This window comes from Pholis gunnellus (genome assembly GCF_910591455.1).
Source record: "Pholis gunnellus genome assembly, chromosome: 10".
Taxonomy (NCBI): Eukaryota; Metazoa; Chordata; class Actinopteri; order Perciformes; family Pholidae; genus Pholis; species Pholis gunnellus.
This window is the reverse complement of record NC_136537.1, coordinates 26,866,849-26,890,751: the sequence shown is the minus strand read 5'-3', so window position 1 is coordinate 26,890,751 and position 23,903 is coordinate 26,866,849. Positions and strand designations below refer to the sequence as shown.

Below are 23,903 nucleotides of genomic sequence, written 5' to 3'. Positions count from 1 at the left end.
ACATGACGGGAGGTGCATAACATTTAACAATCAACGACAATCAACACAGTGCAAAGTAGAAACATATTAACATGTACAGAAAAATATATAAAATAAAGTGAAATATAAAATACAGTGAAATATAAAATAATAAAGTGCGCAAACGAACAGATAACAGGACTATAAACAAGTGAGATTTAAGTGTGGTGTAAAAGTGTCGAGTGAATTCGAAGGGATGTGCGGGGAGTGACCGGTAGGAATCTGTCCTGGGGATGACAGAGTCAGTGGGGGACCCGGGCTCTGTTCATGAGCCCGACTGACGAAGGGAAGAAGCTGTTCATGTGGCGTGAGGTCTTGGTCCTGATGGACCTCAGCCTCCTGCCAGATGGAAGGGGCATAAACTGTGTTTGTCCAGGGTGAGAGGGGTCGGCTACAACCGTTCTTGCTCGCTTCAGGGTCGCTTGATATAAATATAAACTAAATATAAATATAAACATAAATATAAATAGGCTATAAACTAAATATATGTCACAAACCAGGCCGAAGGGCCATGACAAAAAAGGAAATGCATTCAATGAAGCAGTTTAACTATTATTTATTAGGTTTAAAGTAATAAAAGACAAACATAAACTAACAGTGACATGTGAAGTCTGTGACCTCAGCAGCTCAGCAGTGTCAGTGAGTGTGTGTGTGCGTGTTGTATCATGTAGGTAGAAACCAACCATAAACGCAACCAAAACCAAAATGGGCGTCTCAGGAAGGACCAAAAACCCACCTGAGAACCCATCTGAGAACCCACCTGAGAACCCATCTGAGAACCCACCTGAGAACCCACCTGAGAACCCATCTGAGAACCCATCTGAGAACCCACCTGAGAACCCACCTGAGAACCCATCTGAGAACCCACCTGAGAACCCATCTGAGAACCCACCTGAGAACCCACTGGAGAACCCATCTGAGAACCCATCTGAGAACCCACCTGAGAACCCATCTGAGAACCCACCTGAGAACCCATCTGAGAACCCACCTGAGAACCCACCTGAGAACCCACCGGAGAACCCACTGGAGAACCCATCTGAGAACCCACCTGAGAACCCACCGGAGAACCCACCTGAGAACCCACCGGAGAACCCACTGGAGGACCCACCTGAGAACCCACCTGAGAACCCACCGGAGAACCCACTGGAGAACCCACCTGAGAACCCACCGGAGAACCCACCGGAGAACCCAGAGGGTCTCAGGTGTTTCCACTGAGACGTGCAGCCAAAGGAACAGGCAGAGATACATCTAAATATAAACTAAATGTAAATCTTTACTCAATATAAATATAAAGATCAAATATGTGTATATGTATATCAAATATGAAGATCAATATAATATTAGTTATTATTAGTTCATTTACTTTCAGATTCACTAATCAATAAACCTGTTCAGCTGTTTGTTTGTTTTATTAACCTTCAAACATTTAAATAAAAACAATAAATAAATGGTTCATCACATAACTGAGGGTCGGTCCTTTCCTTTGGTAAAGGAGGGTCTAGTGTTTCCTATCCTAAAGGAGACAAGAAAGGAAGGAAGCAACCTTTCCTGAGCATCGAGAGGATTCCAGCAGCTCTGATACATCCGGGTCATTCACTCCGTCACAAGAAATACTAACTATACAAGTATTTATATTATAATATTCATCTACAAACATGAGACCACAGAAGAAGAAAAGGGAGTTTCCTTCAGTATTTATTAGACAACGTATAACTGATCGATAAAAGCAGAATAAATACAGTAAAGACAACAGAATAAAAACGTCCTCTGACATCACAGGAGTGACATCATCACAAACAAGGCTTCAGTGACGTAAAAATCAAAGACTGCAGGTGTGAACTCACCTGAGTGATTTGATTAATATACAGTAAACATATGTGAGCAAACTAAAGCATTTCATCATTAAACACGTTGGTTCTATTGTCTCGAGATCACTTATTATTATTAAAGTTTTATTGTCTTAAAATCAATGAAAAGGTGAATAAGAATTAAAGTTATCTCTTATAAACTTATGTTTACCTCATAATATAATAATAATGTTCAATCTTTCTTTGACTATAAACAGAAATGATTTGATTATATGAAGATGATTTAGTGTCGTTGGTTTTAATCTTTATTTACATTTAACTAAAGAAATGAACTTAGAGGATATATTTTATGGTAATCAGGTGACTTCACTGACCAATCAGAGCTCAGTACGTAAATCATGAGATAATGTGACACAAATATGAAGAAGTTATGTTTCAGACTAAATCACAGGTTTATATTAATTATATTAATTATAGTCAGATCTGTGTCTCTAGATGAAGCAGTGATTTTATTCATATAATCATTTAATTAACAGTTTAATAAGTTTCTTTCAGTCTGAATTATGAGTTTAACTTCTTAATATTTCTGATGTCATCGTTTTCTCTTTTTAAAACGCTCTGCTGACATCAGACTGGTCCTCGTCTGTGATTGGTCAGATGCTGTAAACCCCGCCCCCTTTATGTGAACGTCTCATAACCAGATCAATCAAGAGGAGGTGAGTTAGGAGGAGGTGAGTCAGGAGGAGGAGGTGAGTCAGGAGGAGGAGGTGAGTCAGGTGGAGGTGAGTCAGGAGGAGGAGGTGAGTCAGGAGGAGGAGGTGAGTCAGGTGGAGGAGGTGAGTCAGGTGGAGGAGGTGAGTCAGGTGGAGGTGAGTCAGGTGGAGGTGAGTCAGGAGGAGGAGGTGAGTCAGGTGGAGGTGAGTCAGGAGGAGGAGGTGAGTCAGGAGGAGGAGGTGAGTCAGGTGGAGGTGAGTCAGGAGGAGGAGGTGAGTCAGGAGGAGGAGGTGAGTCAGGTGGAGGAGGTGAGTCAGGAGGAGGAGGTGAGTCAGGTGGAGGTGAGTCAGGTGGCGGTGAGTTCGTGGTCAGAGGCGGAGCTTGTCTGACGCTCTACCGCCCTCTGAGCCTTACAGGCGGCCATTTTGTTCTGGAAGTCCCTCTTCTTTTCAAAGTAGTCCACGAGCGGCGGCTCCGTCAGCAGCGACGCCAGCACCTGTTCGAAGGTGATCGACCAATCGACATCCAGCACGCTGCCCCGCCTCTGACCGCCAATCAGCACGGTGTCGTCGGCGATGTCGTCGCACTGCAGCGATCCGGAGCTCACCACGGAGTACGACGACAGCGACGCGTCGTCTTTGATCTCCTCGTCCGGAGCCGCCGGCTCCAGCTGAGCGTCGGCCAAAGCTCGACACACCCGGGACTCACTCGACTCCTCCCTCTGACCCTCGGTGGGCGGAGCCTGAGCGGCGGCGTCGTCCGTCTTCCGGCCGCCATTGTTGAACTTCTTGCCGACCTCCCCGATACGCAGCAGCAGGCTGGCAACGGTGGCGATGGAATGATAGAGCTGCTGCTCCAGAAGGTCCTCGCTGAACATGTTGTAGAGCGTCTTACACAGGTCAATGAACTGCTCCTACACACACACACACACACACACATTAACACACACATTAACACACACACACACACACACACACACACACACACTGAACCATATCTCCTCACCTGGTTCATCCTGGGCAGGTCTTTGATGGTCTCCGTCTTGGGTTCCTTCTCTTTGGCCCACATCCTCAGGTAGTACCGGTAGTCCTTCACCTTCTCCTCTGAAACAACACAGAGGTCAGAGACCTGTCTACCTGCAGTCCAACACACACACACCTGTGCTCATTACATCACATTACAGTCATTGAGCAGACGCTTTTATCCAAAGAGACTTACAGTCAGTGTGTTCAACATAGTATTCAAGAGAACTACTCGTCACCAGAAGTCATGAGTTCATCTCCTTTAAACATCTCAGAGCAGAAACCAGAGCAGACGTACAGAAACACACTAGCATGAACACAACCAGTGCTGAGAGGAAGGCTCAGGGTAGACCTTCATGAAGAGGTGAGTCTTCAGCCTGATGGAAGATGGGCAGCGACTCTGCTGTCCTGACGTCAGTGGGGAGTTCATTCCACCATCGTGGGGCCAGGACAGAGAACATTGACCGGGTGTGGTCAGTAAGTGGACACACAGGTAACCTGAACCTGGTTCTGAATGAATCTAGTCCGACTCTAGGAGGCATTTACCTTTCTTCTCCACGATGTCTCCGCCTCCATCCTTCACCTCCTCACCTGCACACAGACAGATCTTCACCATCACCACCACCATCACCACCACCATCATCACCATCATCACTATCACCATCATCACCATCATCACCATCATCACCATCATCATCACCATCATCATCATCATCACCATCATCATCATCATCATCACCACCATCACCATCATCATCATCATCACCACCATCACCATCATCACCATCATCACTATCACCATCATCATCACTATCACCATCATCACCATCACCATCATCATCACCATCACCATCATCACCATCATCACTATCACCATCATCATCACTATCACCATCATCACTATCACCATCATCACCATCATCACCATCATCACCATCATCACCACCATCACCACCATCATCACCATCATCATCATCATCACCATCATCATCATCATCATCACCACCATCACCATCATCATCATCATCACCACCATCACCATCATCACCATCATCACTATCACCATCATCATCACTATCACCATCATCACCATCACCATCATCATCACCATCACCATCATCATCACCACCATCACCATCATCACCACCATCACCATCATCACCATCATCACTATCATCACTATCACCATCATCATCACAATCATCATCACCACCATCACCATCATCATCACCATCACCATCATCACCATCATCACTATCACCATCATCACCATCACCATCATCACCATCATCACCACCATCACCACCATCATCACCATCATCACCACCATCACCATCATCACTATCACCATCATCATCACTATCATCATCACCACCATCACCATCATCACCATCATCACTATCACCATCATCATCACTATCATCATCACCACCATCACCATCATCATCACCATCACCATCATCACCATCATCACTATCACCATCATCACCATCACCATCATCACCACCATCACCACCATCATCACCACCATCACCACCATCATCACCATCATCATCATCATCACCACCATCATCACCACCATCACCACCATCATCACCATCATCATCATCATCACCATCATCATCATCATCATCACCACCATCACCATCATCACCATCATCACTATCACCATCATCATCACTATCACCATCATCATCACTATCACCATCATCACCATCATCACCACCATCACCACCATCATCACCACCATCACCACCATCATCACCATCATCATCATCATCACCATCATCATCATCATCATCACCACCATCACCATCATCACCATCATCACTATCACCATCATCATCACTATCACCATCATCACCATCACCATCATCATCACCATCACCATCATCACCATCATCATCATCATCATCATCACCACCATCACCATCATCATCATCATCACCACCATCACCATCATCACCATCATCACTATCACCATCACCATCACCATCATCATCACCACCATCACCATCATCACCACCATCACCATCATCACCATCATCACTATCATCACTATCACCATCATCATCACAATCATCATCACCACCATCACCATCATCATCACCATCACCATCATCACCATCATCACTATCACCATCATCACCATCACCATCATCACCATCATCACCACCATCACCACCATCATCACCATCATCACCACCATCACCATCATCACTATCACCATCATCATCACTATCATCATCACCACCATCACCATCATCACCATCATCACTATCACCATCATCATCACTATCATCATCACCACCATCACCATCATCATCACCATCACCATCATCACCATCATCACTATCACCATCATCACCATCACCATCATCACCATCACCACCATCACCACCATCATCACCACCATCACCACCATCATCACCACCATCACCACCATCATCACCATCATCATCATCATCACCACCATCATCACCACCATCACCACCATCATCACCATCATCATCATCATCACCATCATCATCATCATCATCACCACCATCACCATCATCACCATCATCACTATCACCATCATCATCACTATCACCATCATCATCACTATCACCATCATCACCATCATCACCACCATCACCACCATCATCACCACCATCACCACCATCATCACCATCATCATCATCATCACCATCATCATCATCATCATCACCACCATCACCATCATCACCATCATCACTATCACCATCATCATCACTATCACCATCATCACCATCACCATCATCATCACCATCACCATCATCACCATCATCATCATCATCATCACCACCATCACCATCATCATCATCATCACCACCATCACCATCATCACCATCATCACTATCACCATCATCATCACTATCATCATCACCACCATCACCATCATCATCACCATCACCATCATCACCATCATCACTATCACCATCATCACCATCACCATCATCACCATCATCACCATCATCACCACCATCACCACCATCATCACCATCATCACCACCATCACCATCGTCATCATCATCACCACCATCACCACCATCACCATCATCATCATCATCATCACCACCATCACCATCGTCATCATCATCACCATCATCACCACCATCACCATCATCATCATCATCATCACCACCATCACCATCGTCATCATCATCACCACCATCACCACCATTACCATCATCACCACCATCACCATCATCATCATCACCATAAAGAATGAAAATAATGTCTCCTGCTCTGATCATCTGGCCACACCCCCAACAGTGATGTCATAGCACAGGTAAAACAGCTGGAGCTGGACCAGTAACAAAGGTCATGATCATAGGTTCTACTGGGGGATCAGAGACCCGGGTCCACCACAGTCCAGGTGAGAAACAACTGCCGTGACATCACTGGCTGTGGGCAGGTGGGCAATGCCGAACCTGAACCATCAAGACCATCAGCCTGAGGAGCATCAGGTTTCCTCAAAACCACAAAGACACAAACCTGAAATCACTTCATGCTGAGTCAACATGTCCAGATCAGACAGGAGGGAAGATTCTGGAGGGAAAGTTGAAAAGAGGAGAAGAAGTAACATAAGCAGAAGAAGTAGAAGAAGAAACAGAATAATAAAGGAGAAGAAGTAGAAGAAGAGATGAAGAAACATGTGAGTAAGAAAGGAAACATTGAAATATTAATGAGAAGATTTGATTGATGATGTTTCACTGATTGAACCTGATCAGTTCACACTAAGTCTTTTATTCTACTGTGTTTATTTATTACAGCAGGAACCAAGTCCTCCAAACAACTGTAGATGTGTCTGTAATGTGGCAACAATACAGACATGTATTTACAACTGTAGTAGTAGTAGTAGAAATACTGCAGTAAATCAGTAGTTCACAGTATATTGATCTGTGTGTTTACCTTGAGGTTCATCCTCAGTGAAGAAGTGTGTCGCCTCCAGAGCAGACTCCGCCTCCTCAGGACACAGAGCTGCAACACAAACAAACAAATAAACAACCACACAAATAAATAAATAAACCACCAAATAAATGAACAAAGACTACAGACTACTGTTACCTGGTGGGAGGTGGAGCTTGTACAGCAGTTTGAGTTTCTCGGTCATGTCTCCATGGTACATCCCACCTGCAGACACACAAACAAACTCTGATACCATCTAAATATTTAGATATTTAATATTTAAATCCTCTGAAAAGACTCAGGAGTGAAGCCTCCTGTTTGTGGACTCACTGAGTCCAGTGATGAACTCTTTGAAGTTGACCAGTCCGTCCTTGTTCTGGTCCAGGAGTCTGAAGAGGCGGGTCGACAGCGTGGAGGTGTGGCCTCCACAGACCCAGGGAGCCAGTGCGTTGAACAGCTGAGTGAACTGAGCCGGGTCGATGCGGTACTGCTCCAGGTACGGCAGGCTGGGGTCATGGCGCTCAGCTGCAGAGCTGCTGGAGCCCCAATAACAGCTCGTCATGTGTTTGGACTGAAGATCAGAGATACAAAAAGAGGCTTTAAACTCAGATTACAGCACCTACACAAACATCAACACATCCAATTCAAATTACAATCATCATCCAACACCAGAAAAAGATATTGTTTATGTATCACCATCACATTAACCTATGAGTCGTTACCAAGGTTAATGTGGCACCACATTTAAGAGTAGGCTTAAGACTTTCCTCTTATAGTTATGGCTGGCTCAGGTTTATAGTAAGGGCTGGTTCAGGTTTATAGTAAGGGCTGGTTCAGGTTTATAGTTAGGGCTGGTTCAGGTTTATAGTAAGGGCTGGTTCAGGTTTATAGTTAGGGCTGGTTCATGTTTATAGTTAGGGCTGGTTCAGGTTTATAGTTAGGACTGGTTCAGGTTTATAGTTAGGACTGGTTCAGGTTTATAGTTAGGGCTGGATCAGGTTTATAGTTAGGGCTGGTTCAGGTTTATAGTTAGGACTGGATCAGGTTTATAGTTAGGACTGGATCAGGTTTATAGTTAGGACTGGTTCAGGTTTATAGCTAGGACTGGATCAGGTTTATAGTTAGGGCTGGTTCAGGTTTATAGTTAGGACTGGATCAGGTTTATAGTTAGGACTGGTTCAGGTTTATAGTTAGGACTGGATCAGGTTTATAGTTTGGGCTGGTTCAGGTTTATAGTTAGGACTGGTTCAGGTCTATAGTTAGGACTGGTTCAGGTCTATAGTTAGGACTGGTTCAGGTCTATAGTTAGGACTGGTTCAGGTTTATAGTTAGGACTGGTTCAGGTTTATAGTTAGGACTGGATCAGGTTTATAGTTAGGGCTGGTTCAGGTTTATAGTTAGGGCTGGTTCAGGTTTATAGTTAGGACTGGTTCAGGTTTATAGTTAGGACTGGTTCAGGTTTATAGTTAGGGCTGGCTCAGGTTTATAGTTAGGACTGGCTCAGGTTTATAGTTAGGACTGGTTCAGGTTTATAGTTAGGGCTGGCTCAGGTTTATAGTTAGGACTGGCTCAGGTTTATAGTTAGGACTGGTTCAGGTTTATAGTTAGGGCTGGCTCAGGTTTATAGTTAGGACTGGCTCAGGTTTATAGTTAGGACTGGCTCAGGTTTATAGTTAGGACTGGTTCAGGTTTATAGTTAGGGCTGGCTCAGGTTTATAGTTAGGACTGGCTCAGGTTTATAGTTAGGACTGGTTCAGGTTTATAGTTAGGACTGGCTCAGGTTTATAGTTAGGACTGGCTCAGGTTTATAGTTAGGACTGGCTCAGGTTTATAGTTAGGACTGGCTCAGGTTTATAGTTAGGACTGGCTCAGGTTTATAGTTAGGACTGGCTCAGGTTTATAGTTAGGACTGGTTCAGGTTTATAGTTAGGACTGGTTCAGGTTTATAGTTAGGACTGGCTCAGGTTTATAGTTAGGACTGGCTCAGGTTTATAGTTAGGACTGGTTCAGGTTTATAGTTAGGACTGGCTCAGGTTTATAGTTAGGACTGGTTCAGGTTTATAGTTAGGACTGGTTCAGGTTTATAGTTAGGACTGGCTCAGGTTTATAGTTAGGACTGGCTCAGGTTTATATTTAGGACTGTTCCCAAGGTGCGTTCGCGTCGCGTTTGAGCACGTATGAGCCTCGCTCAAGACGCACCATCACAGGAAGGAGAGGACGACAACAGCAAAGGCGTTACAACGTACATCAGCTGTTTCTCTCACTGGAGACTACATCGCTGGGTAACCATCATCACCATTTTGCTGAAACATGTTGTTCATGTTCACAGCAGTGGAACGTTTCACATAAAGTCACACACTGAGCACAGATAGTGAAGAGATGCTGTGTAAAGGTACTGCTGTTAAAAATGACCTTATTTATTTAAAGTGTTTGCAAAACAAATGTTATTGCACTTTTGTTCATATAGCAGTACTTTTAAAATAAAAGTGCACAATTGTTGGGGAAAATCTAAATGACTAATTATAATGTGTGCTTGTCTGGTGTCCTAATTTGATCATCTGTATTGCATCCGAAAGAACACTCAGCCGCATGTCCTGGATTTAAATGATAATAAGGACTGTTGGAGCGTTACGATGGGTACAGAGCTATGTTATGAGAACTTAGCCTCCTGACTACGAGAATGTGACCTTTGTGCCAGAACAAATGCTCAGGTGAAGTTGCAGACATCTACTTGGACTACTGTGACACTGTGTGTTTACTTGGTATAAATATCCGAGGTTCAGAGTCAGACCTCTGAATCAACTCTGTCTCCTTCTTGCAAGAATAAACGTCCCGTTTAATGATTTTCCATCGGTCTCGGGTGAATTTTTCTAACACACTACTTTTGAATAGATTATTGAACTTTGCGCATAACAATGCAATTAATTGCAAAGAAATCTTACGATTAATCGCGATTATAAATTGTAATCGTTGCCCAGCACTAATATATATATATATATATATACACGTTTAGAAGTAGAAAACACATAGAAACATTTAACACAGCAACTTTTTAAAAACATCTGAACTGAAACCTTCTGACCTTAAAGAGACAGTAGAGCTCCTCCAGTTCCTCGATACTGAAGGCAGACTCCGTCATCATCGCCCTAACCTGCGCGCGCGCACACACGCACACGCACACACACACACACACACACACACACACACACACACACACACACACTGTGTCAACATTAGCATGTTAGCATTTAACCTGCAGTACCCAAACATCACCCACCACACTCCTCTTGGCCGTGTCCTCCAGTGACTGGATGACCTTTAACCTCTGTTTGAACCTCATCTGCTCGATGACATCAGAACGCAAGCTGCCAAACTTCTGTTCAGAGAAGAAAAAACAGATGTTACCTAAAAAAACATCCTGGAATTAAACTGAGACACTGTGGCTGCAAGAGTTAGACCGAAACGCTAGAGCTGCAAGCGTTAGTGCGAGACCCTACTGGAGCTGCAGGAGTTAGACCGAGACGCTGCAGCTGCCCCCCTATAGAGGGAGCAGCACACATCATCAAATCATGACGTCACCGAGTCAGTCTGACCTCATAAGACGACTTGATGAGATCAAAGACGTCAATCTCAGGTGGAGGATCGTCTCCACTCGTCAGTAGGGCGTGCAGGTGAGGGATGGGAGGAGCCACAGTCTGTTTGTTTACAACATTATCCAGGTACCTACACACACACACACACGTTATGCTTGCTTGGATTTATTTATTTTTCACTTATTCATACTCCAGTCTGGACTCCTACCTGCCCAGGATGGTCATGGCTTCTCCCTCGTCACTGCAGGACAGCAGGGCATCCATGTTGTCATGAAGCACAGCCAGCGCCACCTGCAGACAGACAGACAGACAGACAGACAGACAGACAGACAGACAGACAGATAGAGCAGTTAGTTTGTGTCGTGACTGGAAGATAACCTTGATGCCCCTGCAGAAGAAGCAGCTGATCAATCACTGAACAGTCAGTTAAGAGTAGTCTGACCTGAAAGGTGACCTTGATTCCTTCGTAGAAGAAGCAGTCGACTAATAGGACGGCGCTATCGAAGGGCATCACAGACAGGAAGAGTGTGAGGAACCAGGACAGGCTGATGGTGGAGATCACACCCAGTTCCTGCATGTGTTCATACAGAAGAGGGAGGAAGGCTCGAGTCAGCTCCTCAAACACTCCCTGATCCGCCAGAGCACCTGCAGGGACAGAAACAACATGGGAACAGGGCGGTGTTACCTGAAGCTACACATCACTGCAGCTCATCCAGTACAAAATATACTCATTTATGTAAGAACAATGTTTTAGGGTTTTAGAAACACTAATGAAAGAAACTGTCTGCAAGGTGGTAGACATGTTGTGTCTTCTTTAAAGGATAGGGTGGTCTAGGACGTCAAGTACCTGGAGTCCAGCTGAGTCAGTTTATACAAGCTGTTGCACACTGAGAACAGAACCTGACCCGCTACTGACCTACGACTCTGGTGTTAATACTGACCAACGACTCTGGTGTCGTTACTGACCTACGACTCTGGTGTTACTACTGACCAACGACTCTGGTGTTACTACTGACCAACGACCCTGGTGTCGTTACTGACCTACGACTCTGGTGTTACTACTGACCAACGACTCTGGTGTTACTACTGACCAACAACCCTGGTGTCGTTACTGACCTACGACTCTGGTGTTAATACTGACCAACGACTCTGGTGTTGCTACTGACCAACGACTCTGGTGTTGCTACTGACCAACAACTCTGGTGTCGTTACTGACCTACGACTCTGGTGTTACTACTGACCTACGACTCTGGTGTTACTACTGACCAACGACCCTGGTGTTACTACTGACCTACGACTCTGGTGTCGTTACTGACCAACGACTCTGGTGTTGCTACTGACCTACGACTCTGGTGTTGCTACTGACCAACGACCCTGGTGTTACTACTGACCTACGACTCTGGTGTCGTTACTGACCAACGACTCTGGTGTTGCTACTGACCTACGACTCTGGTGTTACTACTGACCTACGACTCTGGTGTCGTTACTGACCAACGACTCTGGTGTTACTACTGACCTACGACTCTGGTGTTACTACTGACCAACGACCCTGGTGTTACTACTGACCTACGACTCTGGTGTTACTACTGACCAACGACCCTGGTGTTACTACTGACCTACGACTCTGGTGTCGTTACTGACCTACGACTCTGGTGTTACTACTGACCTACAACTCTGGTGTCGTTACTGACCAACGACTCTGGTGTTGCTACTGACCTACGACTCTGGTGTTACTACTGACCAACGACCCTGGTGTTACTACTGACCAACGACTCTGGTGTTACTACTGACCAACGACTCTGGTGTTACTACTGACCTACGACTCTGGTGTTACTATTGACCTACGACTCTGGTGTTACTACTGACCAACGACCCTGGTGTCGTTACTGACCTACGACTCTGGTGTTGCTACTGACCTACGACTCTGGTGTTACTACTGACCAACGACTCTGGTGTTACTACTGACCTACGACTCTGGTGTTGCTACTGACCTACGACTCTGGTGTTACTACTGACCTACGACTCTGGTGTTGCTACTGACCAACGACTCTGGTGTTACTACTGACCAACGACTCTGGTGTTGCTACTGACCAACGACTCTGGTGTTGCTACTGACCTACGACTCTGGTGTCGTTACTGACCTACGACTCTGGTGTTACTACTGACCAACGACTCTGGTGTTACTACTGACCAACGACCCTGGTGTCGTTACTGACCTACGACTCTGGTGTTAATACTGACCAACGACTCTGGTGTTGCTACTGACCAACGACTCTGGTGTTACTACTGACCAACAACTCTGGTGTCGTTACTGACCTACGACTCTGGTGTTACTACTGACCTACGACTCTGGTGTTACTACTGACCAACGACCCTGGTGTTACTACTGACCTACGACTCTGGTGTCGTTACTGACCAACGACTCTGGTGTTGCTACTGACCTACGACTCTGGTGTTGCTACTGACCAACGACCCTGGTGTTACTACTGACCTACGACTCTGGTGTCGTTACTGACCAACGACTCTGGTGTTGCTACTGACCTACGACTCTGGTGTTACTACTGACCTACGACTCTGGTGTCGTTACTGACCAACGACTCTGGTGTTACTACTGACCTACGACTCTGGTGTTACTACTGACCAACGACCCTGGTGTTACTACTGACCTACGACTCTGGTGTTACTACTGACCAACGACCCTGGTGTTACTACTGACCTACGACTCTGGTGTCGTTACTGACCTACGACTCTGGTGTTACTACTGACCTACAACTCTGGTGTCGTTACTGACCAACGACTCTGGTGTTGCTACTGACCTACGACTCTGGTGTTACTACTGACCAACGACCCTGGTGTTACTACTGACCAACGACTCTGGTGTTACTACTGACCAACGACTCTGGTGTTACTACTGACCTACGACTCTGGTGTTACTACTGACCTACGACTCTGGTGTTACTACTGACCAACGACCCTGGTGTCGTTACTGACCTACGACTCTGGTGTTGCTACTGACCTACGACTCTGGTGTTACTACTGACCAACGACTCTGGTGTTACTACTGACCTACGACTCTGGTGTTGCTACTGACCTACGACTCTGGTGTTACTACTGACCTACGACTCTGGTGTTGTTACTGACCTACGACTCTGGTGTTACTACTGACCTACGACTCTGGTGTCGTTACTGACCTACGACTCTGGTGTTACTACTGACCAACAACTCTGGTGTTACTACTGACCAACGACTCTGGTGTTACTACTGACCTACGACTCTGGTGTTACTACTGACCTACGACTCTGGTGTCGTTACTGACCTACGACTCTGGTGTTGCTACTGACCAACGACTCTGGTGTTACTACTGACCAACGACTCTGGTGTTACTACTGACCTACGACTCTGGTGTCGTTACTGACCTACGACTCTGGTGTTGCTACTGACCAACGACTCTGGTGTTACTACTGACCTACGAATCTGGTGTCGTTACTGACCTACGACTCTGGTGTTACTACTGACCTACGACTCTGGTGTCGTTACTGACCTACGACTCTGGTGTTGCTACTGACCAACGACTCTGGTGTTGTTACTGACCAACGACTCTGGTGTTACTACTGACCTACGACTCTGGTGTCGTTACTGACCTACGACTCTGGTGTTGCTACTGACCTACGACTCTGGTGTCGTTACTGACCTACGACTCTGGTGTTACTACTGACCTACGACTCTGGTGTCGTTACTGACCTACGACTCTGGTGTTACTACTGACCTACGACTCTGGTGTCGTTACTGACCTACGACTCTGGTGTTGCTACTGACCTACGACTCTGGTGTCGTTACTGACCTACGACTCTGGTGTTGTTACTGACCAACGACTCTGGTGTTACTACTGACCAACGACTCTGGTGTCGTTACTGACCTACGACTCTGGTGTTGTTACTGACCAACGACTCTGGTGTTACTACTGACCTACGACTCTGGTGTCGTTACTGACCAACGACTCTGGTGTTACTACTGACCAACGACTCTGGTGTCGTTACTGACCTACGACTCTGGTGTTACTACTGACCAACGACTCTGGTGTCGTTACTGACCTACGACTCTGGTGTTGCTACTGACCTACGACTCTGGTGTTACTACTGACCAACGACTCTGGTGTTGCTACTGACCAACGACTCTGGTGTTACTACTGACCAACGACTCTGGTGTCGTTACTGACCTACGACTCTGGTTTTGCTACTGACCAACGACTCTGGTGTTACTACTGACCAACGACTCTGGTGTTGCTACTGACCAACGACTCTGGTGTTGCTACTGACCTACGACTCTGGTGTTAATACTGACCTACGACTCTGGTGTTGTTACTGACCAACGACTCTGGTGTTACTACTGACCAACGACTCTGGTGTTGTTACTGACCAACGACTCTGGTGTTACTACTGACCTACGACTCTGGTGTTGCTACTGACCTACGACTCTGGTGTTGCTACTGACCTACGATTCTGGTGTTGCTACTGACCAACGACTCTGGTGTTACTACTGACCAACGACTCTGGTGTTGCTACTGACCAACGACTCTGGTGTTGTTACTGACCTCCGACTCTGGTGTTGCTACTGACCTACGACTCTGGTGTTGCTACTGACCAACGACTCTGGTGTTGTTACTGACCTACGACTCTGGTGTCGTTACTGACCTACGACTCTGGTGTTGTTACTGACCTACGACTCTGGTGTTGTAATAGTCGGGCAGCATCCGCTCACACAACGCCACCAACAGCCAGAAGGCCTCCTCCTCCGGACAGTAGAGCAACAAGACAGAGGTGACGATGTTCATTGCCTGGAGGAGGAACAAGGAGAGAATATGTGTCACTTTTTTTAATACTATAATATCTCTATCACTACGGTATATGTATTTAAACATGAAAAATGTATTGCAGTCAGCAGAAAGTATTCAATGTACGTGATGTATTTTTAAAAACTATTTTTTATGTTGTACATTAAATACAGCTTTGACCTGGCAGTATTCGGTTCACTTTGTACCATATTTTTGTATAAAGTACCCGATCCCTGGGTTGTACTTGACTTTATTTCATATAAAATACTTTATTTTGTACCTGACAGTACCCGATCCCTGGGTTGTACTTGACTTTATTTCATATAAAATACTTTATTTTGTACCTGACAGTACCCGATCCCTGGGTTGCGGTGAGCATAGGCAGTGAGGACGCGTCGCAGCGCCGCGATACCCGTCTCGTTCTGGAAGGCTCGGTGCTCGGGCATCGAGCGGTGAAGGTCTCGCTCGATCTCCTCGGTAGCCAGCGAACACAGCCCCATGGCCTGCTCCACCAGGTCACCGTAGTAACCAGGGTGGGTCGCCATCTCGTTTTTTGCTCCTGGACCAAAAGGGGGACAGGTGAATACACAGAGTCTCAGTTTACTTTGATATGAATGAATTAACTAACACTGACCAGAGAACAGCAGCCACAGCTCCCCTCTCAGGCGCTCTGGGATCCCGTTGAGGACGTGTTCTCTGGTTCTGGAGGTTCGGTACATGCAGACACCTCGACCAAACTCTGAGAAATGTATATTCCACGCCTCCTCTTTCATCTTCTCCTTCATCTACAGGAGGGAAAGAGAGAAGAATGGAGGGGAGGAGAAGATGGGGTAAGTGAGAATTTACTTCCACAGTCTGACACAGGACCATTAAACTGTAGCTTCATTTCACACATCAGTCTGGATCAAAAGATACTAAACATCTGGAACCAAAACATCGCAAAACTAAATCTAAATCTAAATAAGTTTCTGTTGGCCCTCCTCAGTATCAAACAGTACTCCTCAGGACCCAACAGTACTCCTCAGTACCTAAGGGTCCTCAGTACCTAAGGGTACTTAGTATATAAAGGTCTACAGTATCTAACAGTACTCCTCATTACCTTATGCTGTGTTCACACCAAACGCGGCACGAATTATTCGCGCGAGTAGATTACATACAAAGTTCATGCACAGACGCGATGAGACTGGAGTGACGCATTTCGCTTCAATCGCCAAAACGCCCCAAACGCGGGAGTTAAAATTGTTCAACTCCGGCGAAAAAATTGCGTGACGATGCGGCGTGATAGCCTATCAGCCTGTCATCACTGACATCCTATCGTTGTAGAATCAGGAAACAAATACTGTAGCCACTGTGTTTCACCCAGAGCTCTACGATCCCTCATATCAGTAGAGACCAAACTATGTGTATACATGTGTGTGTGTAAACCATATGGTACAAACAATGAATAGACGCTGCCGTATTTACGCAGAGATGACGTTATGTTGAGTGCTGATGGAGCTGCTACAATGTTAGCTTAGCCTAGCACCGATCGATCCGAACTCCATTGAGAAAATAAGCATTTTAAAAAGTGATTTGCTTGTCGTCTTGCGGAGAGAACTAACAAAACATGAATTCAGGCTTTTTACAAACCGGCATCATTACATAGTTATTTCGGCCTCTTTTTTATCAGTTTATTGCAATCAAATCACAGCAAAATCTGTTTGTTATGTGTTCATACAGCTGTAGTAAACAGCCGACGTGTGGCTTGCTACAGTGAATACAGCTCGATAAAATCCACGGAGCTCCTCTGGACTATGTTATGAACCCAGACAAGAAGGCGTTTAGTCTCCCGGGATATCTGAGACTTCCACAACAAGTACTAAGCAGAAATAGAGGTTATTTTTTCCATGGTTGATGGCGGACAGTTGCAGGGCAACTTCGGCAACTTTGGCAACTTCGGCAACTTCGGCGCGTCTAGCGTGACTGACGTGATTCACGCAAATGACCACAAATGGTCCCCTGCAGGAGTAACGCGGCGCGAATAAATCGCGTTGCGTTTGGTGTGAAAGCACCTTAAGGATCCTCTGTATCTAACAGTACTCCTCTGTACTTAAGGATCCTCTGTATCTAACAGTACTCCTCTGTACTTAAGGATCCTCTGTATCTAACAGTACTCCTCTGTACTTAAGGATCCTCTGTATCTAACAGTACTCCTCTGTACTTAAGGATCCTCTGTATCTAACAGTACTCCTCTGTACTTAAGGATCCTCTGTATCTAACAGTACTCCTCTGTACTTAAGGATCCTCTGTATCTAACAGTACTCCTCTGTACTTAAGGGTCCTCTGTATCTAACAGTACTCCTCGGTACTTAAGGGTCCTCTGTATCCAACAGTACCAGTCCAGTTCAGTATCTAAGAGGACTGTTGGGACTTGAGCTCACAGCTTTGGGACCCAGGTCCTCCGGAGCGTCTTGGTGGTAGAGCTGCAGCAGACCATGGCTGGCTGTGGGCAGCCCAGGGTGGTAATGACGCGCCCTGACGGACTCAGACCCTGAAGACAAGGACGAGGGGGCAGTGGAGGATGCCTGAGGAAACAAAACACAAATCAGAACAACTTTACAGATGAGGTGCAGCTCATCTCGAACGAGCCTAATAACTTCTGATCGGACTTTGGTCCCAGCAGATCAGAACCTCTACACAAGTGACACACCGAGTGACCAATCAGAGACAGGGGGCTGGTGTCGCCCCATGAGCTGTCGGGCGTTCGCTGCAGGAAGTCGGAGATGCGTTGGACCAGGAAGTCTCTGTCTTTGAGGTTGGCAAACAGGAAGTTCATCTTGTTCTTGGTGCTGATGGAGACGGGACAAGGCAGGACGCTGCTGCTGTCCGCCTTCTCCACAATGGAAACCTGAGGAGCAGAGGATGATGTGTAAAAATCAGTGAGTAATGAGCATGAGAATAAATAGAAACCATGGCTTGTTACTTAGTTTGGATCATGGTTTACATGTCTTGTTTTTCAAATCAGACGTACTTCTAAAGTTTAAGAAGTTCAAGTTCTACAGAGGGTCATTGTCACATGCCGTCTCCCCCTCAAGGTACGACTCTTACTCCTTCAATCATCAAGGACCCGAGTGAGCTGCAGCCTGCATCAGTGGCCGTGATTGTGTGAAAGCTCTTCAGCTGTGATCTGTGATTTTCTACCATTTTTTTTCTGGAGTTAATCTGCTTTTGGTTGTAGGTCAATACTTACTGTTTCATTTGTTAATAAATTCCTTCTCTTTGCTTATACTTCTGATTTCCCTGATTCTTTTTGCTTGATTTAATTTGAATGTTACTCCTCTCATCCTGGTGACGAGATATAAATCTTTTCTAAACAGAGCAGGCTTTGTGTATTTACAGGGAACACTCAACCAGTAGCTGTGTTTTGTTAGGTAGTTAGTTCAGGACTTTAATGTCCACAATGTAGAAATTTGTCTTTGGGCTCAAACACATAATTAAAAACGACTGATGAGGATCAAGACAAATTATCACCAAACAACATGACTTTAAGGCAATTAATTGACAGCTTGTTTACCTCTCTGAGAGGGATGATGAGTTGACACAAGCCTTCTTCTCTGCTGTTAAAACAGATGTAGTTGTTGGAGATGAACAGCTGTCCGACCACGTGCATCTTAGCGAACGGCGTCCACAGCGTGCAGTCCGTGTGTCCGTCCAGACGCTCCTCCTGCGTCAGCCGGAACATCATCCGGTAGCGCTCGTTCTTCGCCCTCGCGTCCAAATCTCTGCAAGACAAGAACAGGAAACACCTGGTCAGGTCAAAGGTCCAGGACAGAGAGGTCCGGGACAGAAAATGTCCAAGACAGAGAAGATCCAGGACAGAGAAGGTCCAAGACAGAGAAGGTCGGGACAGAGAACTCCAGGACAGAGAAGTCCAGGCTGACACGCAGTAGCACAAAATGATCCCTAACATCCCAATTCACAAAAAACAATGTACATTGTTTTGTTTATGTAAATATATTACATTACAAACTATAGAATCTCATAATCTCAAATCAGCAAAAAAACATGTATTTGTTAATAATTTCCACCTTACTCTGATCAGAGGAAACCCTGGCAGCTTGAAATCAGGTGTACAGTTACTGAACAGCGTGATACCTCTTGAGTGCAGAGACGTTCTTGAGCGTCTTGCAGGGTTTGGGCAGCGAGCGGTCGGCAGCAAAGGCCTCGTTGTCGAGAAGCTGGCGCATGGCGATAGTGGCGAGCTGCTCCATCAGCTTGAATGTGTCATTGATGTTGAGGAACATGGAGAAGAAATGTTCAGTATGACGCGTGCTGACACGAACACTCTCCGGAAACACCAGAGTGGCATTCTTCTCCAGCTGGGTCACCTCTGTCCACTGAACCACCAGGGTCACTGAGAGGAGAAGTCATACAAATATATGAATTTAAATACAAACATGAAAGAACACATGGTGGTGATTGTGTCGTCTTATTTCAAATAGCTTTATTCCAAAGAATTATTAAAGAGTAACGTAATACTAAAAGCAGTTCTTCATGTTACTAAATCAAATTTAGAGTCACTTTATTATTGGCTGGTAATACTTTTGGGTCACTCCAATGGTAACTCCAGAAGTACCTTCAGACAACTCCAGAATTACCTTTAGATAACTCCAGAAGTACCTTTAGATAACTCCAGAAGTACCTTCAGATAACTCCAGAAGTACCTTTAGATAACTCCAGAAGTACCTTCAGATAACTCCAGAAGTACCTTTAGATAACTCCAGAAGTACCTTCAGATAACTCCAGAAGTACCTATAGGTAACTCCAGAAGAACCTTTAGATAACTCCAGAAGTACCTCAAGATAACTCCAGAAGTACCTTCAGATAACTCCAGAAGTACCTTTAGATAACTCCAGAAGTACCTTTAGATAACTCCAGAAGTACCTTCAGATAACTCCAGAAGTACCTTTAGGTAACTCCAGAAGTACCTTCAGATAACTCCAGAAGTACCTTTAGGTAACTCCAGAAGTACCTTCAGATAACTCCAGAAGTACCTCAAGATAACTCCAGAAGTACCTTCAGATAACTCCAGAAGTACCTTTAGATAACTCCAGAAGTACCTCAAGATAACTCCAGAAGTACCTTCAGATAACTCCAGAAGTACCTTTAGATAACTCCAGAAGTACCTTTAGATAACTCCAGAAGTACCTTCAGATAACTCCAGAAGTACCTTTAGATAACTCCAGAAGTACCTTCAGATAACTCCAGAAGTACCTTTAGATAACTCCAGAAGTACCTTTAGATAACTCCAGAAGTACCTTCAGATAACTCCAGAAGTACCTTCAGATAACTCCAGAAGTACCTTCAGATAACTCCAGAAGTACCTCAAGATAACTCCAGAAGTACCTTTAGATAACTCCAGAAGTACCTTCAGATAACTCCAGAAGTACCTTCAGATAACTCCAGAAGTACCTCAAGATAACTCCAGAAGTACCTTTAGATAACTCCAGAAGTACCTCAAGATAACTCCAGAAGTACCTTCAGATAAGTCCAGAAGTACCTCAAGATAACTCCAGAAGAACCTTCAGGTCTCAATATCAGTGCCTTCAGGTAACCAAAGAATTACTCCCTAGTAAATACAGAAGTACTTTCAAGTACCTCCAGAAGAAACTGCAGTAGTACATTGTGGTTCTTGTGGAAGTTGTTGGGGGTGTGTTTAAAGTAAAACACTGTGTTAATTTACTCTTTAACATAAACAGGACATCAAAGTGTATCCTGTTTCCTCCTGCACAGACTGTATAGATGACATCATTAAACTCTGTCCTGTGATTGGCCGGTCGTACCCTCCTTGCCCAATAGGAAGGAGTAGAAGCACAGGTGGTTGACGGACAGGTAGAGCCAGCCCTGCCGCGGCACTCGGCCCTTCCAGTAGCTGCAGGAGTAATAATTCACCAGCTTCTCCTCCTCAGGCATCCCGAACAGCCTCCTCATCTTTAGCTCCGCCTCTCGAAACTTCCCACAATCCTCCTCCTGCTCCTCCTGCTCCTCCCCCTGCTTCAGCCGATTCTCCTCCGCAATGATGCCCTGCAGGAAGTGACATCACTTACTGACACGATCACACACAGGAAAAGAGAAACGACCTCACAGGATCAAACAGGAAGTGACATACAGATATCTTTCCTTTGACGAAGGTGGTGACGTCTTCATCGTTGTCAAAGATGGAGATGGTCTGGAGCAGGTTGGACTCCAGCCAATCCCAGTGCTCCGTGATCTCCTTCCTGGATGAGCCTGTAAGACAGAACTGAGGGTTAACAAACAAGACACAAATACTCAGCCAATCACAGGAGTCCTGGTCCAGCTGACCCACCACAGGCCACGTTCCAGTAGATCCGAGAGTCCGCAGTCTGCAGCAGGATCCTATAAGGAGCCACTCTTGCACTGGAGTCCAGTACCACATCCAGAGTCCCAACCAAGAGACCTTCACACAGAAAGACAGGGACAGAATTAAACCAGTAGACCTTCACACAGAAACAGGGACAGAGGTAAACCAGTAGACCTTCACACAGAAACAGGGACAGAATTAAACCAGTAGACCTTCACACAGAAACAGGGACAGAGGTAAACCAGTAGACCTTCACACAGAAACAGGGACAGAGGTAAACCAGTAGACCTTCACACAGAAAGACAGGGACAGAGGTAAACCAGTAGACCTTCACACAGAAACAGGGACAGAGGTAAACCAGTAGACCTTCACACAGAAAGACAGGGACAGAGGTAAACCAGTAGACCTTCACACAGAAACAGGGACAGAGGTAAACCAGTAGACCTTCACACAGAAAGACAGGGACAGAGGTAAACCAGTAGACCTTCACACAGAAACAGGGACAGAGGTAAACCAGTAGACCTTCACACAGAAACAGGGACAGAGGTAAACCAGTAGACCTTCACACAGAGAAACAGGGACAGAGGTAAACCAGTAGACCTTCACATAAAGAAACAGGGACAGAGGTAAACCAGTAGACCTTCACACAGAGAAACAGGGACAGAGGTAAACCAGTAGACCTTCACATAAAGAAACAGGGACAGAGGTAAACCAGTAGACCTTCACATAAAGAAACAGGGACAGAGGTAAACCAGTAGACCTTCACATAAAGAAACAGGGACAGAGGTCTGTTTGATATAGTCCACTAAAGTTCAGAGGTCTCATTTATAAAACAGTGTGTAGGATCCACACTAAATATTTAGAGACTACCGAGAGGAAGAACACTCGTTCACTCGTAATTCTTCCATTAATGCAGTCCTCCTAGTCCTCCTAGTCCTCCTAGTCCTAACTGGTTTAAGACTGTAGTGGACTATATCAAACAGACCCAGACTGTAGTGGACCATATCAAACAGACCCAGACTCTAGTGGACTATATCAAACAGACCCAGACTTAATTGGACTGTAGTGGACTATAGCAGACTATAGTGGACTTTAGCGGACTGTAGCAGACTATAGTGGACTGTAGTGGACTGTAGCGGACTATAGTGGACTGCAGTGGACTGTAGTGTACTATAGTGGACTGTAGTGGACTCACCAGAGAGTCCCCCCCCTCGGCCGTGTCCCTTCCTCCTCTGCAGGATGAAGAACGGGTTGGCCCGTTCAGAGACCCACAGAGCTCCGGCCAGCAGCACCTCCTCCGGATGGATCCACATCTCTACCCGCTCTCTGCTCACCCTCCGTCGGGGAAACACCGGGAGAAGAACCGCTGTTAACGGACGGCTCCGTCTGATTCAGGCAAACAGCGATCCAGTGTTGTTGTTTTCACCAAGTCTGCTGACTGAACATTACTTCCGGGTACGACGCTGCAGGACCCGCCCTCTGTGCATTGTGCGTTATTACGTCATTACGTCACGTCGACTCTTCTGAACGTTCATGATTAAATAAACATTTAAAATATATAGACGTTAAATAAAGATATAATTAGTATATTATAACGTGTCCCTCCACCAGACTCCAGCATGT

At 45.6% G+C, this 23,903-nt stretch overlaps 1 protein-coding gene across 4 annotated transcripts; it reads right to left on the bottom strand.

The window, feature by feature from the left end:
* Positions 1-1,696: 1,696 nt before the first annotated feature.
* On the bottom strand, positions 1,697-23,718 carry tbc1d9b (TBC1 domain family member 9b). 4 transcript variants are annotated; one of them, XM_079167569.1, is made up of 23 exons: positions 23,476-23,718; positions 22,266-22,376; positions 22,068-22,186; positions 21,742-21,982; positions 20,054-20,312; positions 19,473-19,680; positions 18,609-18,806; positions 18,340-18,483; positions 16,554-16,704; positions 16,264-16,478; positions 15,805-15,922; positions 11,531-11,733; positions 11,297-11,379; positions 11,089-11,218; positions 10,773-10,871; positions 10,578-10,646; positions 7,826-8,066; positions 7,655-7,720; positions 7,499-7,567; positions 7,082-7,135; positions 4,109-4,153; positions 3,546-3,643; positions 1,697-3,453 (listed from the first exon to the last, which is right to left on the bottom strand). In XM_079167569.1, exons 1-23 carry the CDS (start codon positions 23,591-23,593, stop codon positions 2,887-2,889), a joined length of 3,606 nt encoding a protein of 1,201 aa, XP_079023695.1. In that variant the 5' UTR covers positions 23,594-23,718; the 3' UTR covers positions 1,697-2,886. The 4 variants fall into 4 exon arrangements, with proteins under 4 accessions (XP_079023695.1, XP_079023698.1, XP_079023696.1 ...); XM_079167572.1 differs by lacking the exon at positions 7,082-7,135; XM_079167570.1 differs by lacking the exon at positions 22,266-22,376.
* Between the last annotated feature and the right edge of the window lie 185 nt (positions 23,719-23,903).